Below are 26988 nucleotides of genomic sequence, written 5' to 3'. Positions count from 1 at the left end.
GAGTTAAGGAATTTCTGCATCTCTCTACTAAGGTGTCCATGCTCAGTGGCGGGCAGACTTGTTGATCTTGTCATAGACCTCCGGAAACGCCCTCTTACAGTCCAGCTCCTTGCGCAACTTGTCGTAGAGGGAGTGGTCAAACATCTCACGGAATTCCTCACGCGTCATGTAGCTGTCGGCATAAAGCATCTGAAATCTGTCCGGATAGCAATTCACATTCATATAAAATGTCATTTCTAATATCACATTTTTTCCAATACAATTACACACACACACAAAAAATGTAAAACAAAAATACATAAACATTCATACAAAACTTTGTTAAAAATCATTTTATTATAATTATTGGAAAAGAGAGGCCCACGTAGCAGGAATTATACAGGTGACAGGTGTCAGCAAGAGAATGTTTGATAATACAGCTGTACTGATAAAGTGAAGAAGAAAAATCAGTGGAGTTAAGTTATTGCAGAAACAAAAGTATCACATTCAATAAATTCAAAAGAGCTAGTAACTGATCAGTGGGAATTAGTTGGAATGCTGGGGGATGATTGTTCCAATTCTTGTGGGATTCATTTAAGAGCACATTATATATCTATTGTTGTGTGAAAATTATTTGCTTCAGAACGGTCTCACATTCAAGTAATGTGCAGTTTAATGCCCTGTCACTGTACAGGCATGCTAACCTGGAAACATTTAACTGCACTTTACTCGAATATGAGACCATTCTGAAGCAAATAATTTTCACACAACAATAGATATACAATGTACTGTTAAATGAATCCCACAAGGGATTGAAACAATCATCCCCCAGCATTCCCACTGATTCCCACTGATCAGTTACTAGCCATCCCCTTTAAAGCCACTTTGGTCTCATTTTAAACACCTGTCAGGAAGACTTCTTTCTGACAGAATAATTTCTGTGCAACAAGTTCACCTTCAATATGTGTGACTATGTGTTGGTTTTCTTTGTTGACACATGTAACACAAATCATGACAAACACAGTGATTTGTGTCCAAGAGTAGCAGGTAAACATTTGACAGTCCAGTCTGGACTGTTGAATAGACTTGGCATACTGCCTGATGTTAGCTCCTCTATCTACGAAACACTCGTCGCCCTTCACAACTACAAAGTAGGTCTGTCAATATCGGGTTCACCTGGACATTAGACAAGTTTAATGTGACTTGAATTGCATCTAAATAATGTTGATACATTCTATCTTTCTTCCTATCAAACTACTTAAGATTTGACCAGTGTAAGCTTTGTGTTGTATGTTTTCAAGAATATTTGCTTGGACCCACACAAAAGCATCATTATTGTTAGATTTTCTTGTTGTTCTTGCTTTGCTTTTTTTGTTGCTTTTTGTTTGTTTTGCTTTGTTGTGTCCTGTTATCATCCAGCAATTCACAATTTCATTGAAATCATCTTGAGCAATGTGATTTAAAAAATTTTTTTTTTTACTGAGTTAAGCACACACCCAATTGGTATTCAATGTTTTGTCATCCCCAAAACACTGGGTATTTACCGTTAAAAGCCTCCAGATTTTTATTCCTACAAATTTATTGAAAAGCTATTTAAAAGTAATTTATAAAGTAGTCAATATTTCATTCTGAATATCCTACTCTGCGAAACTGTGTCTACAGAAGGCACAAATGTTGGGCAAGAAAAACCATGAGGGCTTGTGTCAGTGACTCATATGCCTGTTATGTTGAAGTAAACCAAAACTCTCAGTCTGGCTGGTGAGATAAATATGTAAGATATCCTCTTCTAGCCTAGAACTTTTGTTGTTACATTTCCATGGCCATCAATGAGATATAATAGTCCATATGGTTCATAGAATATAATGGCTGCATACACTTTAAAGGCGCAAAGTCCCGGTAGTGTAGAGGACGCTGTTGATGATACTGCCGATCACCGTTAGCATTGATACGTAGTTTGCTGAAGTTGAGCTGTCATCAAGAGTAAAGCGCGTAGGTGTTGCTATTAGTAACGTTGCCTTCTTTGTCTTCTCTGTGCATCACCCAGTCTGTAGTAATGCTAGGGTGCGTACATATGTGCTTGTTATTATGACATCACAAAAGATGTTTGCTAAAGCTGTCATCCCTCTCAGCCGAATCATGAGCCGAACTGTGACCAGACCACTGACTACAGTGGATCGGACTTCTTCGGACTCGGGGAAATGGGCCAAAGCGTAAGCGCTAAAGAGGAGTCGATAGCGTAGGTCTTTATAGGAAACTTGCGGCATGCGCCCGCGTACGCATTTTGACTAAACGACCGGGACCATAAGCCTTTAACTGTGGAGAGCTAAGGATCAATCTGAAGAAAGCAACTCAACATGAAAGCCACTGAATTTCAGACTGCAGGTGCTGTTGCATTTCTTTTCTTACCCGTTGACTTTCCGCACATGCTCCTCCACCCGCCGAGTCGTGTTGCTGTGATGGTAGGCGGGGTTCTTGGGGTTGCCGTAGGCGCCGATGTCCACGTACAATTCATCCTGGTCGCCATGGGGATGAACCATGCCCGGAAAGGAGGGCAGGTCAAATGGACACAGCCACAGGGGATACAGCTGAATTGTTTTTTGGGGAGAGAGAAAGGGATGCCCATCATGACAGTAGGAAGATAACATGATGCATGTACATAAACTGATATGCTTTGTGCTCAGCTGCAGAAATTCATTGAAAGACTTGTTTCTCCCTTACATAATTTCCAGAATTCTTCCCTCTGACAAAAACTCACTGAAGTTCTATTTTACTTTTCCTACACAACAGCTGAATTTAGCATAAAATTTAGCATAAAATCAATTAAAAAAGCTCCATAAACATGCATGTCTGAAAATCATGTACACAATTATGTAGATTGTCTTCTGAAATAGAATTCTACAGTATGTGATAGGCCACATTTGCACAATACTGACCTCTGAGATGTTTTAAAAATATATTTCTCCCTAGCTGGTAAGCTAAATTATTACTTAGAATGCAAACAACAGAAAAACAAAATAAAAGGACAAAAGGGTCTGTTGTTAAACCTGAGAGTAACACAGAAAATAAATACACAAATGATCACAGCTTCCAGCTGTCCATGAAGTCTGGACGCAAAAAGCGTTGAAAACGTCCCAGGCGAAATCAACAACGCTAAAAGCGTTGGGACGAAATTTGGACGCACTTTCGTCGGGCGTTTTCTATTGCGCGTACTGTATATGCTACAAAAATGAAATTGAAATTCAAAAGACGGTTCAGAGCTTGACTTTCTGGGGGTTCGTATCTGTTCATTTTTGTGATTTCAAGACCTGTCAATCGTCTCATCATTTCGCTATCACTGCTACTACAACAAATGGGCTGGTATGGTAGCCTTTTGTCAAGGCCCTCTCGCTGAGCGCGACAGTGCGAGGGCCTTTTGAGATCTGCTTCACACATTATTATTCATGACACATGAACCCTACTGAATATTCATATTAACGGGTTAAGGTCGACCAATGGAATGGCGCGCTCCCCACATCCTCAGCTTTGGTGTTGTCAAGCCTGTTCGCATGCATCACTGACCACCCATGGAGGTCTTTGGCATGCATTCACTGTATTCAAATCAGGTTCGAGCAGACAGACACGCTGATTGGTCGACTTCTGCTCCCGAAATCGGGGAGCAGCAGTTGATAATTCAAAGGGCTAACAAAAGGATGCAAAGCAGATCTAAAAAGGCCCTCGCGCAACCCCTCTCACATGGGCTCTCTTCACCATACATGTACAGCGAGAGGGCCTTGACAAAAGGCTACTGGTATGGTGGCACTGGGAATGGACGGCCAGGGGGCTCACCTCCATCTCCTTGTGGAAACACGAGAGGGAGCTCTTCATGTCCTTGAGAGGGACCAGCATGTCCTGCACCACATGCTTCTTCTCATAGAGCTCCCGAATGACCTCTCCCTGGGTGAGCTTGAGCAAGGACACCTTGGGTGGGGTCAACCAGCCCAGGAGATAGCGGAAGATGGGGTGGTTGCCGAACGGAACAATGTCCTGACAGAACAAGGTGTGGGAAATAATGAAAAGATATTTTATAATCACCATCTAAATGGGAATTCACTCAACACATGTATAGACGTGGCTTGAGTATATTATGCAGAAATATTTGCTAATAGTAGAACATATAACATAAACACTCACCTATGAACTGCACCCTTTCTGTCCTGAAAAATATCGAGAGTTGGAGCTGTGCCTTATACACGAATGCAAGTGCTTGAGTCCGTGTTTGTTTGCTTGTTTGTTTATTTTTTTTTCGCACAATGTCCAAAGTCAAACTGCACCTTATATATGTACATGTACATGAGTGTTTACAGTAAGTGAAGTTTAACTCTTTATGTGCCACGTTCACGCGTCCGGCTCAGTTGACGGTGTGCCAACTTCGTATATTCTGCTCAACAAACAAAGCCTACAAAACCGATCAATAAATCGCTAATCCCGCGGTACAATCAAAGCGTTTCTCGCGCTTTTGTACCTCTCACATACGGCTTGCATTCTATTCGGTGATTGACTATCAAGTGGTGTTCGCAACTAGATTTGAGTTTACATTCTAAGTTTCTGTCACTATTTTATGTGCAAAAGTCATGCCTTTACAGTAATGTAGCAACTGGTAATGCAAAAGAAATATTGAAAATAGAATTGTTATACATTGTATATGGAAGATGGAAGTAAAGTTTGACATTCCTCTTTAACTTTCCTCAATAGCTTAATAGCTTAATAGAAATTTGTAGAAGTTATACAAGTTGGAAAAACAAAATTCTTTATCAAAGCATGACTATACCTTCGTGTCTCAGAATAACGTGGCACACAGGGGGTTTTCACCATGGCACATAAAGAGTTAAAGAACATCAGCCAATCAAAAGTTATGAATTTGTAAAGTTTTGGTTAGATCAATGAGAAATCATAACTGGATAAGACTGCTTCAATAGTTTGTGATGTCACAATAGTGGCAAACTACAAAGAAAGTACGAAGAGAGTTCGACAAAATGTCATGATATAAGACAAGTACTAGTATACATTCATTCAACCTGATATGACTGACACATGTTGAGGGTAATAATATTCCCCCTGCCTTCAGAAGAAGTAAAGAAAAAATGAAAAGTAAGAAACATTAAAAATTGAATGAATCATCTGATTTCCCTAAAATGTCACTGATGTGTTCTACTATTTCTGAATGAAATAGAGTGTAAGTGGGGTAAAAATTCCTCTTTAAAAGTCAACAGAAGTTGACTTACAGGTGAATGTTACATACAAACTGGATCAGCATTCTGTAACATGCACACTGGAATAGCTATCATGGTGCAGATTGGGTCCGCACTTGCTGATTTGAGAAATAACAGAAACATGATTTTTAGAAAACCACAATTTATCATTCGTGCAATTATATCCATGTCCATGTTGTTGTATGAATACATTGTAGCTTCCACCTCCTTTATGACCAACTAAATTCTGCACAATGCATCTACGTGTAATTGATGCATGTGATACACTTCTTCCAACATACACCAAGTATGATTCAAAGTCATACAAGAAACTGTAAAAAGACATTCGCTAAACACTCATTTTCGTGAATTTTACGCTACTCTTGGCTAGCACAAATTCTAAAACCACAAAAATATTGTTAAAACTTTCTATGTACATTTAGAATGAGTTGTATTGTGTGCTTTGTCAGATATTGAACAATGTGTGTGTAGTTGTTTGTATGTGTCAAAGTACTAGCACTTCATACTTATTATAGGCAAAATTTGATAAGCATTGTACCATATTTAATATCACAAGTCTGTTTCCTCTATAAACATTACATGGTAGTTTAATTCATGTTTAGACACCAGTGCAAAACACGCAGTAAATAAAAAATTTTTGTGCAAATGGAAATTACCAATCACATCCTTTCTTTTTGTGAATTGGCTGAAAATACACACATAAGTAACATATATTGTACCATTTGCACAATGCCAATATAAGGGCCCTGAAATATATTTTGAGCCACTCAGTGCAAAATTAAATATGTTTACAACAAAAAGAGGTAACTTGTCAAAAGGGAGCAAAAAAGTGTTCTACAGAACACTAACAATTTGAAATAATATACATGTAAGTGTATTGTGTAAATGGTTGCAGACACAAAATGCCTAAGATTGTATTCAGTAGCAATGGTGTAGCAGGAACAAATTAATCATTATGCTTGTTGTTCAAACATTCAACAGATTTGTGGAACTTATTTATGAGTATCCTCATCCAGTGTCAAAGAACTTTACTTATAGATCGTCATCATTTTACAGCATACTGGCAGTTTGGGTTTTTAGCTACATTCTCACATTAAACTTTACTCACACATAGAATTTTTATGGGGCTGAATGTGTTATCACTGTTGCAGAGACAAACAATGGTTCCATGCTACATGTCCTCTGCACATTAATGATCTGACTGCACTATCTGTTACAAGTCTTCAGGAAATGTTAAGATTTATACAATTGTATGCATGGTTAGTAGAAGAATCCTCCATGATAGAAGAATATACAGGATCTCAAGAACTGTATACTGCAAGTGAATGCTATCTAATCTCTTTCAGTCTGGGAAGAAGGTGCTATCAAACCATAATATGTGACTGTGCATCACTACACCAACAAAAAGTTGCACGTCCTGATTTTACATGAGGAATAAAATGGGTCAAACTAATCAATCTTTATTTTCCTATTTTCTGAAAGGGCAATTCTATGTTATTCAGTTTTGGATCATTAATTTTCATTCTTCTTCGTGATAAAGTTTGGGATCATTAAAACGAATGGGAACTTTTTTAGCAGTTTTTATAGAACACTTAATTTGTAGAATAGTGTGATTACATGTCTTTGATAGAGGCTTCTTTTTATTTCTAAAAAAAAAAAAAAAAAAAAAAAAATCCTGTATACATTTGTCACTCTCAACTCTAACAACTTAAACAGATACATGGTGTAATGCTACTGCTTTGACAGTCAGTATTTGTCCTGGATTGTATTGATAGAGTGTGCTTAATTTCAGTCTAATCTATAATCCCTTCATTGTTGTTGCTATGGCATTTCACATCTTACTTTTTGTCCCTTGAATTCATTGCACAGCTAGCATGGCTTGGTGAGATTAAAGCGCATGAATGGACCCCATGCTTTAGAGCCTCCTTTCTCGGTACACACTTGCCCAGAGTGTGTGCATTCTTTCCAGTATCTACATTTGCAGGTAGGTTTTAATAGGAGAGTCCATTTGAAATTGAGCTACACATCATTTTAACGCTTGAAGTCTGCTCAATCTGACTGTACCTAAAAATCCATGTCTGGCCGCTTTATGTTGGTTTTGTGACACAGGGTCATATGACTGCCCATGAAGTGATGTAACTCATTTAATAGGGTCTTTGGAATCTCTCCAGTGTTTATAATAGCCCTTCTGCTGTACTGTCCACTGCACTGACCACATTCTATCAGCTGCAGCCACATGTCTTGTCTGTCCTTCAGACAGCTGTTCTTTCCGTGCAACAGCGAAATGACCAGTTACATACCACAATGTTCACTCCATGGCCTTTTGACTGGCAAGGAGGACATTTCACACTACAGTGTCCTCACTGTTGTAAAAAAAAAAAAGCACTGTGATCGCAGGAGAACACAAGACAGAGTGCTTGCAGACTTATCCTGTCCCATACTCAATTCTGAAATGCCCATAGACTTAACACACAGGCCAACAGGTTCCCGTATGGAACGGGTTAACTCTTAGCGTGCCATGGTCGCCGAACGGCGACCTTAGTCCTGACGTGCCATGGTCGCCGATCGGCGACTAAGAACAGCGAGAAAAGCATCGATCATTTAAGTTCTTGTGGTACCGTAATGTGTTACACCAAGCAACTGCCAATGATATGAACTGGTAGCTGATTAGCATAGCCATCGCTTCCACTAAAAATATGAGCATGCTTACATAGGAAAATTTTGAGTAAATACATGATTTTTCAGCTAGATGTATTTTTTTTCACATCGGGAAAATCCGCAGCGGGCGCACCCTCTGCGAGATGTGTATGGATCAGAAGTCTCATAGGTAAACCACGCGTGTGTATGCTATTGACTCTGCGTGTATTGTCTATGCGGTTCCACTCGCATTGTTCCGCTTGGACGCTGTCCTGCGGGAAGCTGCTTTGATTTTGTCCCTCAAAGAGGGTCAGCTTTCGTTCGTCGGTCAAGTCTTTCATCCTTTTGTTTTGGTGAACGTCACTAATCGTCCCCATGCTAGCATAGGAATTGCGCGTGGACAAAGGCCTGCCGATTTCAATAGAGTACTCCCGCCCGCGGTCCGCTTAGACAAAAGGAGGATTAGCAGGTTCTTCCTTCTGAGGTGGACAAAAGACACTTTTCCAGGGCCCGGGACAATTACTTTAGTTTCAAGTACAGGATCTGGGACTAAAGGACTCAGATTTGGGAATGAATTACTGAGACAGAAAGAGAAATTGCTAAGACAAAATAAACTGCTAGTATCTTTGGAATCATACAATTCTAGAAGGCAATTTTGTTGTCATTTGAAAGAGGAAATGTTGCTCTAAAACTTTCTCACAGAGTCAAGGGAGCGTTTCATCGAAGAAAAAACAAGACTGACAATTTTTGTCCATACTACACAAAAATTTCTAACAAATTTTTTGATGTATCAAATATTTATGCAATATTTCAGATTCAGATAGATATTGAGGCAAACTGACTGCATGACACGAAAGAGCAAACATTTCTTGATATATGTTGTGTAGAACTCAATTCAAAACAGTCAATAGCTTCAAAGATATGGCGGTTTTAAATTTCATTGTCAGTCCAGTTTCGAAACGTTCTGGCGTTAGGTAAAAACCTCTGGCACGTTAGGGGTTTTGGGCCTGGCACATTAAGAGTTAAAACACACCGCCCAGGGTATGATTACCTTCCTTGATTATTAATTTCATCATCCAAGGACGACACATTCTGTGCTATTAACCTCCTTCCCCCCCCCCCCCCCTACACACACACAATAAAGGGGGAAGGAATGTTTCATTACCCAGTCGAGGAAGAGTCCCGAGTATACTGGGGCAAGTGTCTATGGGAAATGCACGTTGTAGCAAAATTAGCCCGACCTCAACAGGTTAACTAATAGTCCAGATCTTATCTAGAATTCTCTGTATTTTCATGAGAGATTTTGTTTGTACGGTTTCATTGTTGTTGATTTCTTTTCTGTTTATAGTCTCCATGGGCTGAGTTATAGTCAAATCCAAGGAAACAATGACACAAAACATCAGTCTTTGCTGCCATGCTCTTTTGAAAGGCAAAACACTGTAAAGAAAAAGGATCCTCACAAAGAAACGAAAAGACTTCCAGATTGCGTTCACCTGTGCAATACACTTTACCTTCATGGCACTCCACCTGAGACAAATTATTTCAAATCTATTTCAAAATTTTGAGAACGAGGGATTGATTGCTGCAGGCCCATTGGGCAACACTCTCATACACTTTTTGTATTAGTTTGGTTATTTGGGCTACACCCAAGCAACCCCCTGGAGGCGCAACAGCCATTTGTACAAACTACAGTAATCCTCTCCCTCCCCCATTGATGATTCCTGTCAATTCTGGCCAGAATCTAGCCACCAGCTTTCAAGAAGTAGCTGAAATTGCTGAAAAAGCTTCTGCACAACCACACTGCACACTGCAAACACCATGTTGGAAGATGGATAATGGACACCAAATGGCAAATGTTTGGAATAGCCTGTGAACTTCAGTCTTTCAGCTTAGGAGAGCTTATCTAAGCGTGTCTTCATTAATATCATGAGTGTACATGATACCTCAACAATGACATCTATGTAGTGAATTGAAACATACATATGTATTTCTATTTTATGTAATTTATCTGTATTTCATAATTTATGAATATCATCACTGTTTCACTACTGGTAATCATTTATACACATGCAACTGTAGCAAGGTGGAATATTGGCTTTTAGCACTGTACAATGTAACAGTTGGATGACAATTCATAAGCTTAAAGTATTTTTCATGTTACCGGGACAACTGCAGTTACTGTCACTTGCAATAATTGTTGTAACAGACCCCTGATGTCTCCAATGCCTGCATTTTCTCACCTGGATCTCCCAGAAAATGCTCCTGGAGTGTCGATGGTAGTAATGTCGCAGGGGGATGTACTCAACGGCTGGACCAGTCTTCAGGAAGGTCTCAACATGCTTGAAAAACCAGGGCTTCCAGAAGTTCCCAATGGAGTTAATCTTCATTACAACAAAGAAAAGTAAAAGCAATGGGTCACATATGGAAATACATAACATGTCAAACTAACCAAACAAACGGAAAAATGTATGTGTCTTTTATACATTTGATAATATTTTAAAGTTTTCAATAGCTCAATCCTGGTGCTTTTGAGTAAGTTTCAGAGCAGAACACAAAAAAAATTGAAACAGCACAAAAACACTAAAAAGACCCTCTACAGCATTGACAAGAAATATCAAAGTAACAAGTTCCTTTTTTTTCCCCTTGCTGTTGTCTGTTTATTGTATGGTACAAAGTGTTTTTTAACTAAAAATAATTCAAAGTTTTTCACGTATAAGTCCTCAGTCATTCTTGCCCAGCAATGAATTCAAAACAGCATAACGTATGAGCTGCAATTTTCGCATAAAGATGTATAATTGCAATGTTGTTTTCTCATGATCTTTAAATTCCTGATAGAAAGCTAATTTGCCAAATTCACAAAAATAAAACATTAAAGGACAAGTTCACCTTCATAGACATGTGGATTGAATGAATGCAGCAATATTAATAGAACACATCAGCAAGAGTTTGAGGAAAATCGGATAATCCATTTAAAAGTTGTGAATTTGTGAAGTTTCTGCTCAGTCACTGCTGGATGAGAAGACTACTACAGCTTGTGATGTCACATGCGTACATGTACAACGATAAAAAAAGAAAATATAAAGAAAATTCAACATATTTTCACTTTTCTTGCATAAAAAAAGAACACTTGACTTCCCTCTTTCAGAGGACAAGGGGGAATAATATTACCCTTAACATATGTCAATGAGAGAGAATTGAATACAAAAAGAAAGTTCTCACCTTGTCTGGTTCGGCATCATCTGTCAGTTTACCAGTCATGATCACAGCTGTATCCTTGGAATACATCAGGCCCTCGACGAACTCGTTGACTTCACCACGCCTGGATTCCTCGGCGAAGACATTGTAGATGTCGTCGAAGCAGTGCACTGGTTTATACTCGAGCCGGACAAACTGCTTGGCTGGCACGATTTTGATCTCGGCAGACACCAGAAAGCCAAGGGTGCCGTAGGACCATGGTACAGCATAGAAGAGATCAGGGTTTTCATCCTGGTGCAAATTTGTCACAGATTACAGGGGTGTGAGTGTACTTTCAGAAAAAAGTCTGAAAAAATCTGAAACTTATGAAAAGAAAAAGTCTGAAGTGCATCAAAACTATGAATATTTCAATGCACTTGAACTGCAGAAAGTCTGAAAAGTGGGTTTGGGGTAAAGTAAAACGTCTGAAATGAGATTAGGAAGGACTGCATAAGCACTCAGCAAATATTTATGATTATTCCTACATGATGAAACCAGTATATCACAGTAAAGGCATTTCAATATTCATTCCAAAAGATGCAGAAGTATTCAGGTCTATACAACATGAACTTTAGCACTTGAAGAGTTTGTTTGCAAAAACCGATAAGTCCATATTTGCAAAACGGAGATATTTGTGATTAAAGGTCAAGAAAAACAGAGAGAATAATAAGAAAATTTTTGCTTCTTTTGACCATAACTTCAAAAATATACCTTTATATGTAGTGACCAATATATCATTTAAAAGGTATTATTTCGTACTTTATTACAGAGACCATACTTCAAAATCTTCAAAAATGGACTTATCGGTTTTTGCAAACAAACTCTTCACTTGTTCTGTCAGAGTGAGGTAAACAGTGTTGTCCTGTGCATTCCCAATTCCCTCTGTATGTTTCACTTGGGTTTCTAGCGGTAATGATACCCGCCCCATCACCCCATGCTAAAGGTTCAAAGATTACCTTGGAGCAGCGCACCACGCTTCCATCTGCCAGCACCAGTTCGTAGCTCACACAGACGTGCTGAAAGAGGCCATACTTGTGGGAGGAGCTCTCAATACCTACACCCATGATGAGTCCACCTAGCAAACGAGAGATACAATATTCAATGATGACAAGGAAAGAGTTGGTGAGGAACATTTCTTCAATGACAGTTAAAAATCAGAAGAGGTGGAAAGTATTGGTGTCACAGCTTCCTATGAATTAAAGAGATTGTATAGTTTTGGTTGAGACCTACACGTAACATGAGGTTTCTAACATTTGTGCGTGTGTGTGCGTGTGTGTGTGTCAGATATTGAAAAACTTCTTTAATATGAAAAGTGAAAGAGCATGTAATTCTAAGAGGAAATCAACATTTATTTGATGAAAATTGGTTTTGAAATGGCTGAGATATCCAAAACAAGGCGATTCTTTTTTTTCTAATACGATTGTTTTGTCTTATACTTTGTTTTTGAACGTCTCAGCCATTCCAAAACTGATTTTCATCAAATAAACTATGAATTCCTCTTTATGGTACACTGTATGCTCTGTACTATTTCATAAGTGATTTCTTGGTATCTCACATAAAGTTAAAAGCCCAATCCTCATCTCCATCAATACTAAACCATCCCTTTAAAGTGTGCTACTAGAAGGCACCTACACCGTCAGTACCGCTACACTTGCATGTACGTTGTATACATGTGATACTTTTTCCTGCCCAATACAGGTCTTCTGCCCTTTCCATGACAGAAGCTACAAAGCAATCATACAAGTACAAGTTTCCAATGTCTTCTGAAAATATGTACTTTCATCGTTGTTTTTTTTTCCTTTTTTTCTTTTTTTTTTTAGTTTTGGTGAATTACATCTTTATGGGGAGCCTAAAGTTTATGCAAACTTTAGATAAGAGGTTCTGCCAGTTTCTCTCAAACCTCAAAATACGTTTCTGCTCACAAAAACATCAATACCAGGTCTCCAAAGTTCGTGAGAAGTTCAGTGAACTTTTGTAACTTGTTGATTTCCAGTGCACTGACATGACAGCAGCCTTATGAGGAATGCATTTAAGTCTCTCCTAATCTACACTGTGCAAACAACTCCCTAATTTACACAATGAGCTGTATCTGCATCAAACACTACAACATGATACTGCAGCTCATTATCAATCCAATCTAATTACACAGCATGGTGCTCTGCAGTGACAGTTTCTCAGGCAATTCATTAATACTGGGTGTAACCTTGGACTGAGGATAATGGCCCTTTATTCTCTTAAAGGTCTTGTTTACCTTTGGGAACAGTGATTTTAAAAATGTTCAAGATATCACATTTGATGCATATGTGTAGGTCTGTTGTATCACAAAACATCCTACCTACTGTAACCATATAAAATTTTTGCAATAAAGCCTAAAATATATGGAGATATCAGTATTTTTCTCATTAAACCATAACTGCAGACGGTTTAGTCTGGAAACATTTTCATTATATTATTGTTCACATTTTGTGAATTTAACAATACTTTAATAACATCAATTATACAGATTCAAATTTTTAAAGTGTTTGCTTCTATCCCAAACTCACATTTTCGAACTACATGTATTTCAAAGCGCTAATGCTGGGTTTTTGTTTCATCTGCAAAAGGTAAATTGTGCGTTTAAGGTTTTTCAGGTCATTATTGTCAATCACATACGTGTACAGTAATATCGTGTGCAATCAGTCAGAACATCAATATTGGATACAAAAACATATACATGTAACCACAGAAACATATCCACTGATAGATGATATGTGACATTACAATGTTCCCTGGACCCTGTATGTGACATTCCATCCTTCTAACAGTCATCACTGAAGATTGCTGGAAACACAAACATTGTGCATTACTGTTTTTCCATGTTTTGAACGTCAATCTACGATATTGATGATTAATCATATTGACTTAATACATGTACATGTAAAATAGTCAACTTGTATTAGTGTGCACACTAAATGACCTGTTATCGCAAATGTCTGACATCTTGGATTTTGGACTGAATTTTAATTTAAAAATTCCAACTTCAGGTCAAACTCTTTAGACAATAAAGAAAGTGCTTCCATAATAGTGCAACTTTTCACAGTTAAAAATATTTTACAACTTTCATTTTTTACATGCGTATACATTTCTTTGTGTCTTCTACATGAACAAAGTAATCCCATAACTGGAATATTTTGTTACATTTAAATTGGGCACATATCATTTTCCCCTCAACATGGCCCTTCCAACCAATCTATAAGAGAAAATCACAAAACATGAGCCAATGAGAAGTCTATGGTCAGTGAAAAAAAAAAGGCCTCTTGGTTTAGTTAATCCTAAGAGTCCCTAGCAATTAAACAAAATACCAATATATCTGCCATGCACATAATTTTGAGCATGCTGCTCCAATATCATAGGACAACACTTCTAACGAAATTACTTACATTAATATACTTGTACAATATTCAAGATTATTAGAAAGTTCTACCTCTTGTTGGACTACAGGCTTCCTTACTACAATGTACAGGACATGTACAGGGCATTCATTTGTTTGTTTGTTTGTTTGAGTTGTTATTACTCTATTTACATTTTCTTACACAAAAACTCAACGAGACTCTATCGGCGGAGGTGAAACCTACATAGTAAACAACACTACTAGTGATCTTTGTTCTATCACTGGACTAATATAAATGAGCCAAGGTGACTTGATTGTATCTGCAGGTTTGAAAAGTGTCTTATAAACACAATGTACAAGTACTTGTAGGTGTAGAACTGTAGCATGCAACATGAGCCACTACATTGTACACTTGCTTGCACTCAGAACACATTATCTTCATCTCTTTGTTTCTGCCTAGATACAATACATGTATGTACTCTATACCTGTCTCTGTCTCTCTCATGTGCATACATGTACTTTCTCTCTCTCCCTCTTTACAATCATCTACATCGTACTGCCAGATCATGTCAGACATTCCATATTCTAAAAGGTAAAAAACAAAAAGAAGAAAAAAAAATATGTACTTTTGAGTTTGGAAATGACAGGCTACCTGTATATCAAGCACACTCTCTCTCTCACACACACACACAACAAAAACAACAGCATCAGCTGCTATATTATGCCAAATGCCATCATTGATCGAATCCACCAATAATGGGAAATGGCTGGTGAATGATCAATAAACCCATTGTTAACGGTACTTGGGAGTACCATGTATACATTCTGAGCTTGAAATAAGTCTATTATAAGGAATGAAGTCGGTACATCAGAGCTTGTTGCGCTGTGGCAGTGCATCCAAACACATTGACGATTTGTACACCACATTGTTCGCTAATTTACTTTTCCATTTTCATTCAACTACAACTACAATTTCTTTTCCTGTCATCATTAATTCTTTGCACCAGGGCCCCGTTTTATCAAAAGATAAAATCGATTTTAAATTTCCTTACCACACAGTCTGCCATAGACTTACAGTTGAAGTCAACTTTAAAATCAATTTTAACTCTTCATAAAACAGGGCCCAGGTCTGATACATTTTCACCTTTTTTAAACTTTCGAACAAAAATCTTGTTTTACATTGTAATCTGAAATGTAGTTTGTGCGAAGTTTGCTGAAGACTTGTGAAATCTAATAATAAGACTATCAGCACCTCCCTTTACGATAGCATGGACCTACAAATTGTGTAATATACAAGGCCATTCATTGTATCGTTAATCAATTCATGCACTTGTACATCCCAAAAGCGCCACAAAGACATTTTTAGCATGCTTCACTGCTTTGATCCCATCATCGTCACTGCCAGCAAGCCAGGAGAAGAACAAGACGGGGATTCAAGAAATCTAAAACCATATGCACAGAAGAAAATAACTCACAAAAATCAAGTAACGTGAATGTGCAGGACTTTGTGGTGTATGTTAACCCTAACTAGGCCGGGGGGGGGGGGGGGGGGGGGGGGGGGGGGGGGGGGGCCTCGGAGGCCCCCCCCTCGACGTTCCGCGCGATGTATCGCAATCGCAAAAAGCTATCGCCGCGACGTTTCATGACTTTTTTCTTTCGAGTCTCCCGCATCTTTTGACACCAAATTTGCGACGCCCGGGCACGTGGTTCCGAAGTTACGCATAGATATGTACATGCATGTCAGACCAAAAATTGCTCAAAAACGTGAATTCGTGTGCAATTGCAATGCAAACTGTGCTTGCAGGCAAATTTCATAAAAGCATGATTATTTTGGTGTTTTATTGATTTAAATCAATGAATAACATATTTTCTTGTTTGGAGCGATGTCGCGAACAAATTCCATCGAAAAAACAATGAAAAACATAAAGTCGAAAAAACAAAGAAATACATAAGAAATTCAAAAAAACAATAAAATACTTAAAAATTTTTTCTGATATCACAATTTTTTTTTTATTACATTTGCTAGGGACACTAAAAAGAATATTTACACAAAAAATGTGCCTGTTTTGAGCTTTATTTTGTGATTTATACCAAATAGTCTGATTTCATGCATCATTATGCATAAATTAGCATAATTTAGCATAAATGATAATTTTTTGAAAAATTAACTTCATGGTCTTTTAGATTACATCATAGGCAATGTGTGTGCCAATTTTCGTCGCGATCGCGCCGTCGACGGCCGAGATCCGGAGGGGGGGCCTGGGAGGCCCCCCCCCGGCTCTATCAACTACCTAAGTAGCCCGGCCTAGTTAGGGTTAAGAACAGGCTTTCAAGCGGGATAATGTAAAAAAGTAGGAATAAAGTAGGAACAGAATCTCTAAAAAAGTAGGAAAAAGTAGGACATGAGAGGGAAAAAGTAGGACATTAGAGAAAAAAAGTAGGAATAAATCAGGACATGTGCAGGCTTTTTGGAGTAGTTTTCGTCGATACTCACCAGAACTCTTGATGTTACATGTAAATCTTAATTTGTACTCACAACCCTGCTGCCTCAGCCTCACTTTTGCTCCTGGGAGAGCCTGAAAAATACAACAGAGGCAGACATTCGTTAGAACAATGTCAGGAAACAAACATAAATGCATGCTCAACTGTACAGGCAATATAAATCTTGATAACTTACTTGCATAGAAAAGACATCATTCTGTGATTGACATGAACACCCTGCATAACACCAACAAAAATTCACTAGACATGGATTTTAGTTAAGAGCAGATTCTGAAAGAGCACACTTTATGCTTTAAAATGATGTATAACTCCATTCAAATGGACTCTCCTAACCTATCCTAATATTGGAATGAAAGCACACACTCTGGAAAATGTGAACTGAGAAAAGGGGCTCTGTAGTATAGCATCTTTCCAAGTGCTTAATCTTTATCAAGCTGTGCTAGCTCTGCAATGAATGGAATAAATAACAGGATGTTAACCACTGGAGCAACAACAATGAAGAGATTATCAGATTACGTTGTGCATGCTTTATTAACACATTCTGTGGATGATTTATGCCAGTTTTCAAAGCAGTAGCATCATCCTTTCTGTAGTTATTGGAGTTGAAAGTTAAGAGTATGGACAGGGTTTTTAAGAAATGAAAAGAGGACTCTATGAGAACCACCTAATCACACTATTCTACCCAAAAGTGTTCAAGAAAAAACTTGCTACAAACACAATTTCCTTTTCGTTTTATGATCCCAAACTTAAGTATAATATAGAAGAAGACTTGGTCTTTCAGAAAATATGAAAAACTCAAGATTGGCTGTGTTGGCCCATATCACCTATTTTCAGTCCTAACACAAAATCAGTGCGTGCAACTTATTGTTGGTTTTGTGATGCACGGTAACATATCATCCCACAAAATATGTCATAAACATTCCATGATGTGTAAGTTATACACTAATGCCAAAGGTACGTTAAACACTTCCATAATCAAAAGATGACATCTTTTATCTACATTAATTTGAATGTTTTGAAGTTGTGAAGATAATTTTATGTGTTTCATTTCAAAATGTGAAAAAGATTGGAAATAAGGATATTTGACAAAAGCAATTAAAAAAAAGATGGCACTTTTATCTACAGTCATTTGAAGTTGTGAAGATATTTTTCATTTTAAAGTGTGACTAAGACTGGAAATAAGGATGTTTGGCAAGTATGTTGTCAAGTTCCAGCTGAATGACCATGAGATAAGCAATAGACTAACTTTTCAAGAGACCTTCAATTCCAAACATGTAACATGTAACAGGTAACATGTGTTCAAACATTTTAAAATAACAGGATAATTTAAACTACTTTGTAGCAGTCAGTATTAGTCTCTGAGAGCATGTGTTATCATACTACATTTCTGGCAAGACATGCATGAAGAATGGGTTGTCTCGTGACAGTGAGGCCTTAAAAGTGAAATTATATCTACCAATGCATTAACATCTTTATTTTGCAAATCCTGGTCCACTACAAATCTACACACTCAAATACTGTGAGTTTATGGCACAGTGTCCACAACTGAATTTCCAGTGATATAGATTATCTTGGTATAATCATATGATATAGATGGAAACATAAGGCAAGCTCAATTTGAAACACTTTAACCAATAGAACACAAAACATCCAAAGAGAGAGAGAGAGAGAAAAAAAAAAAGCAAATACATTCCATTTCAGTATCAATCAGGGAAATATAGTATTGTCACATGTAGAGTAACAGATGACTAAGATAACCAAATGACTCCACTTTAAAAAATGTGAGGAGCATGTATGTACATCTGCTTTTTGTTTCTTATTGTCCGTAGTCTTAGCAACTTTATAGACCTAGCAAAAGTGACTCCTATTTTTTTATAATTTTCTGTGGATAACAAATAAATCAGTTTTCATTTCTTTGGTGTTCTGTAGATGCTAGATTTCATGTATTCTTGAATGAACTTACATTTGTTAATTTAGAAAGATGGTAGAAACTTATCATTCTGTACTTTCCAATGACTGTCTACTGTCTGCAATCTTTGCCAAATTCACTGCAGATAGTTAATAATTCTTTACATCCAACTTCTTTTCAGCTCATCATGACCCTTTCTGTGGAATACACATACAGCTATTTGATCTTTTTCAGGAAGTTTCTCCATTTTGCAATATCATTCCAGGCACTTTTAAGCTCATTCAGTATTCTTGAAATCAAACTTCTTCATATAATTTTGAGAATATTATATCCTTCAGCCTTTGAAATTTTACAAGGTTGAGATTCTGCTTTTCATTCTCCAGATATTTTGGGGCTCTGTATTTCAGCTTGTCAATTTTATAAACTACTCTTTGCAAGATCTGGGGAATAAACGGTGATTGTCATTATTATTTAAGTCCTTGCTAGCTTCTCTGATTTCTCAACAAATTCCAATTAACAATTTTTTTTTGGCCCATGCAAATACACTCTAGATGATCTGTAAATTTACCATGCAGTTCCCACCCCCCTTAAATACAGTGTATTTGTGCCCTTTCAATTTTGATACTCTCCACTGTTCTTTGGGTATTCAGCTTCAACTTACAGTTTTGTATGTTGACATAATTGGCATACATATCCATCCATTCACTTTTTCAAATTGTTCAATATTTTGGGTATGTTACTTCAGATGATCCATCACACTTTAACCACTTATAAGGGATTTCTGTTCTACCATTTTCTCGCATCTTGTTCAAACTAGCTGGGTAATAAAAAGATGTTCAGCCTTAACTAAAATTTGCAAGATCTACGGAATAAAAAAACGTCATGGTTTCTAATTTTTCTGCAAGTTGCTTCCTCCAAACTTAACAAACTGTTCTTGGCGGTTCAATTTAAAACATTCACACACTTGATCTTATTTGTGGAATATACTGTACATTCATTATCTTTCCTGATTGTTTGGGGTTCTTTCAGGTATGCTTTAGACGGCTTTTCTCTCTATATATTTCTGATAGTTCTGTAAGTGTCTTCAGGAAGTGGACTTCAACGTCCCATGGTTTCAACTTCAATCAATCAATACCGAAATATTGCTTTTATGTTTGTTTTCCATGAAGTTCCTCCATTTCCTACTTTCTTCTAAGTTCTTCAAGGTAATATATGTCTTACCTATGATACAATTCAACATCTTAAACAATTTGTAAGATGTAACAAGCCATCAACTTTTAAGATTGTCCATAAAGAGGTTTCTGCTCTTTATCTCCCAAGATGGCTTAGAAATTACTGTTGTTCTCACTCCTTGGTAACGATTTGTGGGATCTGTTAATCAAACATTTCTTCTTGTTCATCTGATTTTTCAGCAACTAACCTTCCTCAGCTGTTTAACTTCAGATGAATTAAGGAAGATTTCTAGTAGTCGTATCTACCACCTGCCCATGATTCAAGTGGATATCACAAGTCATATGTCTCATGTTAAACTTTATTAGTCTTCCAAGTTATCTTTTGACAGATTTGGCAACTTACATTTTCTTTTCTTGAACTCTTACCAAAAGATCAAACTGATGTAACCCGAGTGCTTTTGATTTAGCCTCAGTAATATGCAAGTTTCATGCAAATGGGTCCCTACCAAGCCATGCTTTCTAGGGCATTACTCATCCTCACATCAACCAGATCTAGTTTCTGTGGTGAAAAACTTACTTTCACATTAAGTTTGTCATATTGCAATCATTGTTAATCATTATCAAAACATATATTATTGAAGGATTTCAGGCAAAGGGGATCTGAAGGTGTTATTTCTTGTTTTAATATGACCTTTACGATTGATGTGGTAAATCATATCTTAGCAAAGGAAATTTCTGGTTTCTGAGGATTTGCATGCCAGCACATGCATGAGACATGATCTGCTTGAACTCTACATTCATTAAAACTGGCTGTAGGTGGCATTTTTCCCTCAGTTGTATTCTTTGGAAGTCACATGTCAAATTCTACTTTTCAGAACTAGTATATGGCAAGCTTACCTGGTAATTTTGAGCAATGATGAGAGCTGGTTGAGCACTGCTCCAAGTCCTAGGCTGCAATATCAGTGGGTTCAATCACATCTACACAGGAGCAAAAGCTGAGGCTGGCAGCAGTCTTGTGGTTGATTGGTTTGTGTAATCCCTCTTTCATGTTGAAGACAGAGGCTCTCCCCACCAGTAAGCATCTGCAACTAGAGTCTACTCATCATTTCTGAATATAAACTATTCAAGTAGACTTGCACATTTTTTTTTTTTGCGGGGTTTTTCACCAAAAAAGTAGGAAAAAGTAGGAAAAAGTAGGACTTTGAGCAAAAAAGTAGGAAAAGTAGGAACAGCAGTAAAAAAGTAGGAAAAAGTAGGAAAAGTAGGATCACTTGAAAGCCTGTAAGAAATCATGCCTCAAACAATTTTGCTTGGGAGAAGCAGGCAGTTTTTAAAAGAAAGGTATTTGTCAGAATGATTGTCACTTGTGATCTCAATGTTTCACTTTTCCGCAGCTTATTCCAGAGCAAAAAGGGACGGTAATGGTAGAGAACAGGTTTATCTTGCCATTAGGCAAGGTCTTATGCATGTGCAAAAATGTGTGAATCAGCAATTACCCATCTTTTGACACAAAATTTGTCATGATCTCAAGTTTTGCTGCCCCTCATCATCTGATTTTATCAAAGACATTTGTGTCTGAAAAAGGCACATCAGCGAAACAAGACTGAAATGAGGGAAACTATTCTTTTGTTAGTGACGATACAAGATCACACAATCACAAACACAAAAACAAAACATTTGCAATGAAAATCATTTCACCTTCATATATTAGCACATGCTACACACACTGTAGATGTCAGTCCAGCACAACATAAATTTTAGTAGGCTCCCCCCCCCCCTCCAAAAAAAAGAAAAAGAAATAATTTTGGCATACATAGTAAATTCTCACCTAGATCTTTTTTTTTTTTTCATCCAGGCAGAGTATAATATGTACAATACAAGTGCCTTTCGTATACATACATTGTACATTATGTATGGCACATCTGTGTATACAGTACTGTAGGACCATATGGACTAAAGGAGTAGACAAGGTGTACATTTGTACATGTATGTAAAATGTGTTTGTGGGAGTGGGTAAGTCTGATGTAACCACGACAGGAATACAAAATAGCAGGAAAAAAAAAAAAAAAAGGAGCCTGCCAATATAAAGCTATTCATGTTTGCTTATCAGAGGGCAAGACACTGTACGTGATTAACAGAGCTGTGATGAGTGCAGCAGAGTGGCAAGGCATGCAGTGTATTGGCCAAGGACGAGTGAGGTCAGTTGGAAAGAAAGAAGAAAATAACCTATCCCCCCCCCCCCCCCCATTTATTGTACATGCAGCTGGGCACAGGAGGGCTCATGAAGCACTTCCACTTTAAAGGACAAGTCCACCTTAAGGATTGAGAGAATGCAGCAATACCGGTGTTAGTAGAACACATCAGAGAAAGTTTGAGGAAAATCGGACAATCTATTCAAAAGTTATTAATTTTTCAAGTATCTGCCCAATCACGGCTGGATGAGAAGACTACTACAGTGTATGATGTCACATGCGTACAACAAGGAAAATAAAAAAAGAAAATTTCACAAAACTTTACTTTTTGAATAAAGTGCACATTCCTTTGACTTGTTACTGACGTATCCATGTTTAGGGTAATATTATTCCCTCTGCCTTCTGAAAGAGAGACGTCGAGTGCTCTTTTGTTATGCAAGAAAAATGGAAATATGTTGAATTTCCTTTATTCTTTCTTTATATCGTTGTACACATGGGACATCACAAGCTATAGTAGTCTTATCATCCAGCCATGACTGAGCAGAAACTTCATAAAATCATAACTTTTGAACAAATTGTCGGATTTTCCCCAAACTTTCGCTGATGTGTTCTACTAATATTGCTGCATTCACTCAACCCACATGTCTATGAAGGTGAACTTGTCCTTTAATATGCCTCTGTGTCTGTTCACTGAACACAGAGAATTGCTGATTGCCGACACCACACCCAAAGTGGCTGAGAGGGGCCTCACAATGTTGTGGTGACCTTCAGGTGTATGTGCTGGGGGCTTCTATAAATGTGTAAACTATAAATGCACAGCCCACACCATGTACCACTTTCAGAATGCTCTAAACGTTGGTGACCATGTACACATGTATACAGAGTTTAGGGCACTTGAGGAGCGCACCTGAACCTACAGTTGTAAGCCTGAGAGGGGCATAACTTTAGAGCGCCCCAGGTCCCAACTGTCTATTCATACAGAGCTCAGAGGGGTTCAGACCATCGGGGGCACTCCTGGAGTACTTTTTAAAATGCCTCAGATGATAATAATGGGCTGCTGGGGATGTTTTGGACCGCTGAGAGTGAGGATAAGGTGAAATAACAACACAGAGACCAATTATTATACGGTAATCAAAAGTGTATGCAGACTGATGCGCTTGGATGCAGACTGCAGTTACAAACGTACATTGATCCATCAATTCACAATTCATCATGTAAAATTATGTTTAAAGATTTCTCTCTAGTCAATGCTTTCATTCCAACAACAGCTTACCAACGGTCAAGTCGTCTAACTCAGGAAGCACAGGAAGCGTCCATCCCAGGGGGTTCAGAGTGGCTGTGATCTGACCCATGGTTGCGAGGGGCTCCACCCGCATGACCTGTCGCTCTGTGTCCACGTCCAGAATGTCCACCAGGTTGATGAAGATTTTCCGGTGTGTCTTCTTGTACTTGGCCACTCTCAGACTGATTGTCTGCCAGCCGGGGCGGCCGGTGCACATCAACTGCTGGCTTTTGTCCGCATTCCACTTTCTCACCTGCATTCAGTTCAAATTCGATTTGTGGAAAATGAAACAACCAAACGCAAGGCAACAAGTAACAATTTGCAAACTGTAGTCTGACTGACTGACACCTTTTTTTTTTAAAGTGCTTGTTTTCATCTGCCATGTCCTCCAGAGGTCATCCTAAGGTCCTCCGAGACAAGGAGACTCTAAACGGGTAAGATGAATTATCATCTCATCAAAAGATATGCACAAACTTATGGCTCACTTTTTTGTTTGTTTTTCTAACACACACAAAAAAAAAGTGATGGAAAACTTGCAAAATAAAAGTCCACCTGTTGTTTAAAAAGCAAATCAAATGGGTAATACATTGTACTAATTGGTAATAATAGACAGGAAAAAAAAAATCCAGAGCAAAGATATTTCAGTGCATGTCTATGACTTTCATTTGAATTATCTGCATTTCAGTTTAATTAGGAATAGTTTACAGGTGTACATGTACATAAACCATTATCATTCAAGCATAGTGTAAGAATTGGGTATTGAAGGTAGGGGATGCCTTTTACAGAACTCCTAAAATGCAGCAAAACATTAAATATGAACCTCAGTGGACTTGTTTAGGCCACTGCTTAGAAATTTGGAAGTCAACAGTTATCTACAATTTGAATAATGCACAAAACTCAACTACTCAGTAGTTCTGTGTGTCAGCCACACTTAAGCCTTTTTGTTGCAGTCTTCTGTATTTTTTTTTTTATCTATAAACACAAATCTAAAAGTATACTGAGCTGATGTAATAACATATAGAGTGTGTGGCAAGAATGTAAATGTTTGTAAGTTTTGATGAACTTTATTCACAAAATATACAAGATGGACACACATGCAGTGCATGGGTCTGCAAAGGTAGCCTAGTAATGTACTGGAATTTACGGTGAGCCCCGAAAAAATTCAATTCAAAATCTAACGGTCAATAAAAATGTACTAAATGTTACCTTCCACTTTCAATACTTTATGGGAGTTTCTAAAATGATACTCTCTTCAACATACCACTGTGTTTATACAACTCTTCATTTAAAGGTCCAGTTTACCTTTGGGAGCAGTGATTTCAAAAATGTTCAAGATATCACATTTGATGCATATGTGTAGGTCTGCTGTATCATAAAACATCCTACCATATGAAATATTTGCAATGAAATCTAAAGTATAAGGAGATATCAGGGTTTTTCTTCATAAACCGTAACTGTATACGGTTTAGTCTGGAAACATCTTTATTATAACTATTGTTCACATTTTGTGTATTAAACAACACTTAACATCGATTGTACGGATTCAAATTTTGACAGTGGTCGTTTCTATCCCTAACTCACATTTTAGAACTATTTTAAAGCACTAATGCTGGGTTTTTGTTTCATCTGCAAATGGTAAATTATGCCTTTAAGGCATGCAAATGGGATTCCCTACCTTTAATGCTGACTGCATTTATGTTTTTTGTGACGAGGTTGCGGTGTACAAAGTCTACTGACATCATTTTGTCATTCTGATTGCCCCAAAAAGGATGGAGGGGGAACCTCCCAGGCGAACAACCTGCTTTCCCCAACTTTTTTCTCTGATTTTTTTTTTTTCCTGCAAATTTTGCTAGATTACCCCACTTGCGTTTATTTGGAAATATGGTCTTAGGCTAGTGTCCAATTACAATTGTATGATAACTACGATGCACTCATCTATCAAAATGCTCATACATATAAATATATCATGACTTTTTTTTTTTTTTTTTGGGGGGGGGGGTCATCATATGTACATAGACAACTGACAACTATACACTGACAGTTTAGGTCTAATGTTATACATGTACATGTACGGTTGTAACTGTTAGATCTACTGTAGTGTTAGTGGAAACCCTAATTACCAAATAGAACACTGGAATTAAATTTAAAGGGACTGGACATGTGCAGTACTGGTTGAGGTGGGGATTCATGTTTTGAACATTCCTACACGTGTACAATGTGTGTGTAAGTGAGATAATGAGAAACCTCTTATGAAATATGAAAGAGCATGTAGTTTTAAGAAGGATTCAACGTTTATTTGATGAAAATTGGTTTTCAAATGGCTGAGATATAAAAAAAAAAGTTATAATAATGAAGGCGACAGGCCACGCCTTTTATTAGGATCTCTTTTTTTTTTGTTTCACCTTGTTTTTGGATATCTCAGCCATTTCAAAACCGATTTTCATCAAATAAACTTTTGATAACCCTATTTTGCATGCCGTGCTCTTTGACATCTCATTGGCAGGTTTCTGAATATCTCGCCAAACATTAAAAGCTAAATCCTCACTTCAACCAGAAATGTACACACCCTTTAAGTGGGTTAAGTTGTAATTTACTTGTAAGTTGTAGAGTCTATTTTAATATCAGCAGCTAGTTTTTGTATTTCAAAATAATTTGGCAAGATGGTTTGCTGAAACAAAAGGTCTAACATTATCAAGTTACGAGGACTTTCTCGATCATGTCTGGGAATAAATCATGACCATGCCATGAGATCATGTGACCTTTTGTTTTATTGTGTCATTGAATATCCTTCTAATACGATACCGGTGTACATATTCTTTGAAAAGTTATTGTTATTTTTTTTTCCTTCAACGTGAATTCTAATAGGCCTACAGTTGATATGATCTAGAATGTAGAAAAGGTCTAAAGTAACTGTGATGAATTTCCATAATTCATGTTTTTTTTGTTTTTTTTTTTTTGCCTTTAACGTGTCGTTACGTCGTTTATGGTTGTGAACTTAGTTGTGTTTACTTTCAATAATAGTGTCTACATACAAACGTCAAGCTCTAGGCCTATAGAGTTCAGACACACAGACACACGCACAAACCTAACAATGTTAAATCTTTTTAATTTTCATTTAGGCCCTAGGCTTCCTATTTATTTATTTTTTGTAGCTACATTTTGTATCATCAACATAATAATGAACAGGCAACTCCTAACTACTTTTACCTGAGCCTGAATATCGCGCACACGGTGCTCATGCATCTTTGGAGCACTGCTGAGCTTGAAAATCACCCAGTTCCGGAGGTAGTAATAGACATCATAAACCGCAGACATGGGGAGTAGGAACAGGCAGACGAAAATCCATCGCTGGTGAACGATCACATATTCCAGGCCCTTGAAGCGGATGAGCAACAGCAGACTGATCAGAGGCGTGGCGGCAAGGACAGACATCCATGTGCCGAGACCGTATCGCATATCCAT

General features: G+C 37.7%; 1 protein-coding gene across 1 annotated transcript; it reads right to left on the bottom strand.

Moving 5' to 3' along the window:
• Positions 1-26988, bottom strand: LOC140236965 (delta(24)-sterol reductase-like). The gene is made up of 8 exons (XM_072316911.1): positions 26734-26988; positions 23518-23779; positions 12056-12174; positions 11085-11351; positions 10106-10246; positions 3805-4002; positions 2386-2564; positions 1-196 (listed from the first exon to the last, which is right to left on the bottom strand). The coding sequence occupies exons 1-8, from the start codon at positions 26986-26988 to the stop codon at positions 43-45; spliced, it is 1575 nt and encodes a 524-aa protein (XP_072173012.1). The 3' UTR covers positions 1-42.

This window comes from Diadema setosum, chromosome 13 (genome assembly GCF_964275005.1).
Source record: "Diadema setosum chromosome 13, eeDiaSeto1, whole genome shotgun sequence".
Lineage (NCBI taxonomy): Eukaryota > Metazoa > Echinodermata > Echinoidea > Diadematoida > Diadematidae > Diadema > Diadema setosum.
This window is presented reverse-complemented; position numbering and strand designations above follow the sequence as displayed.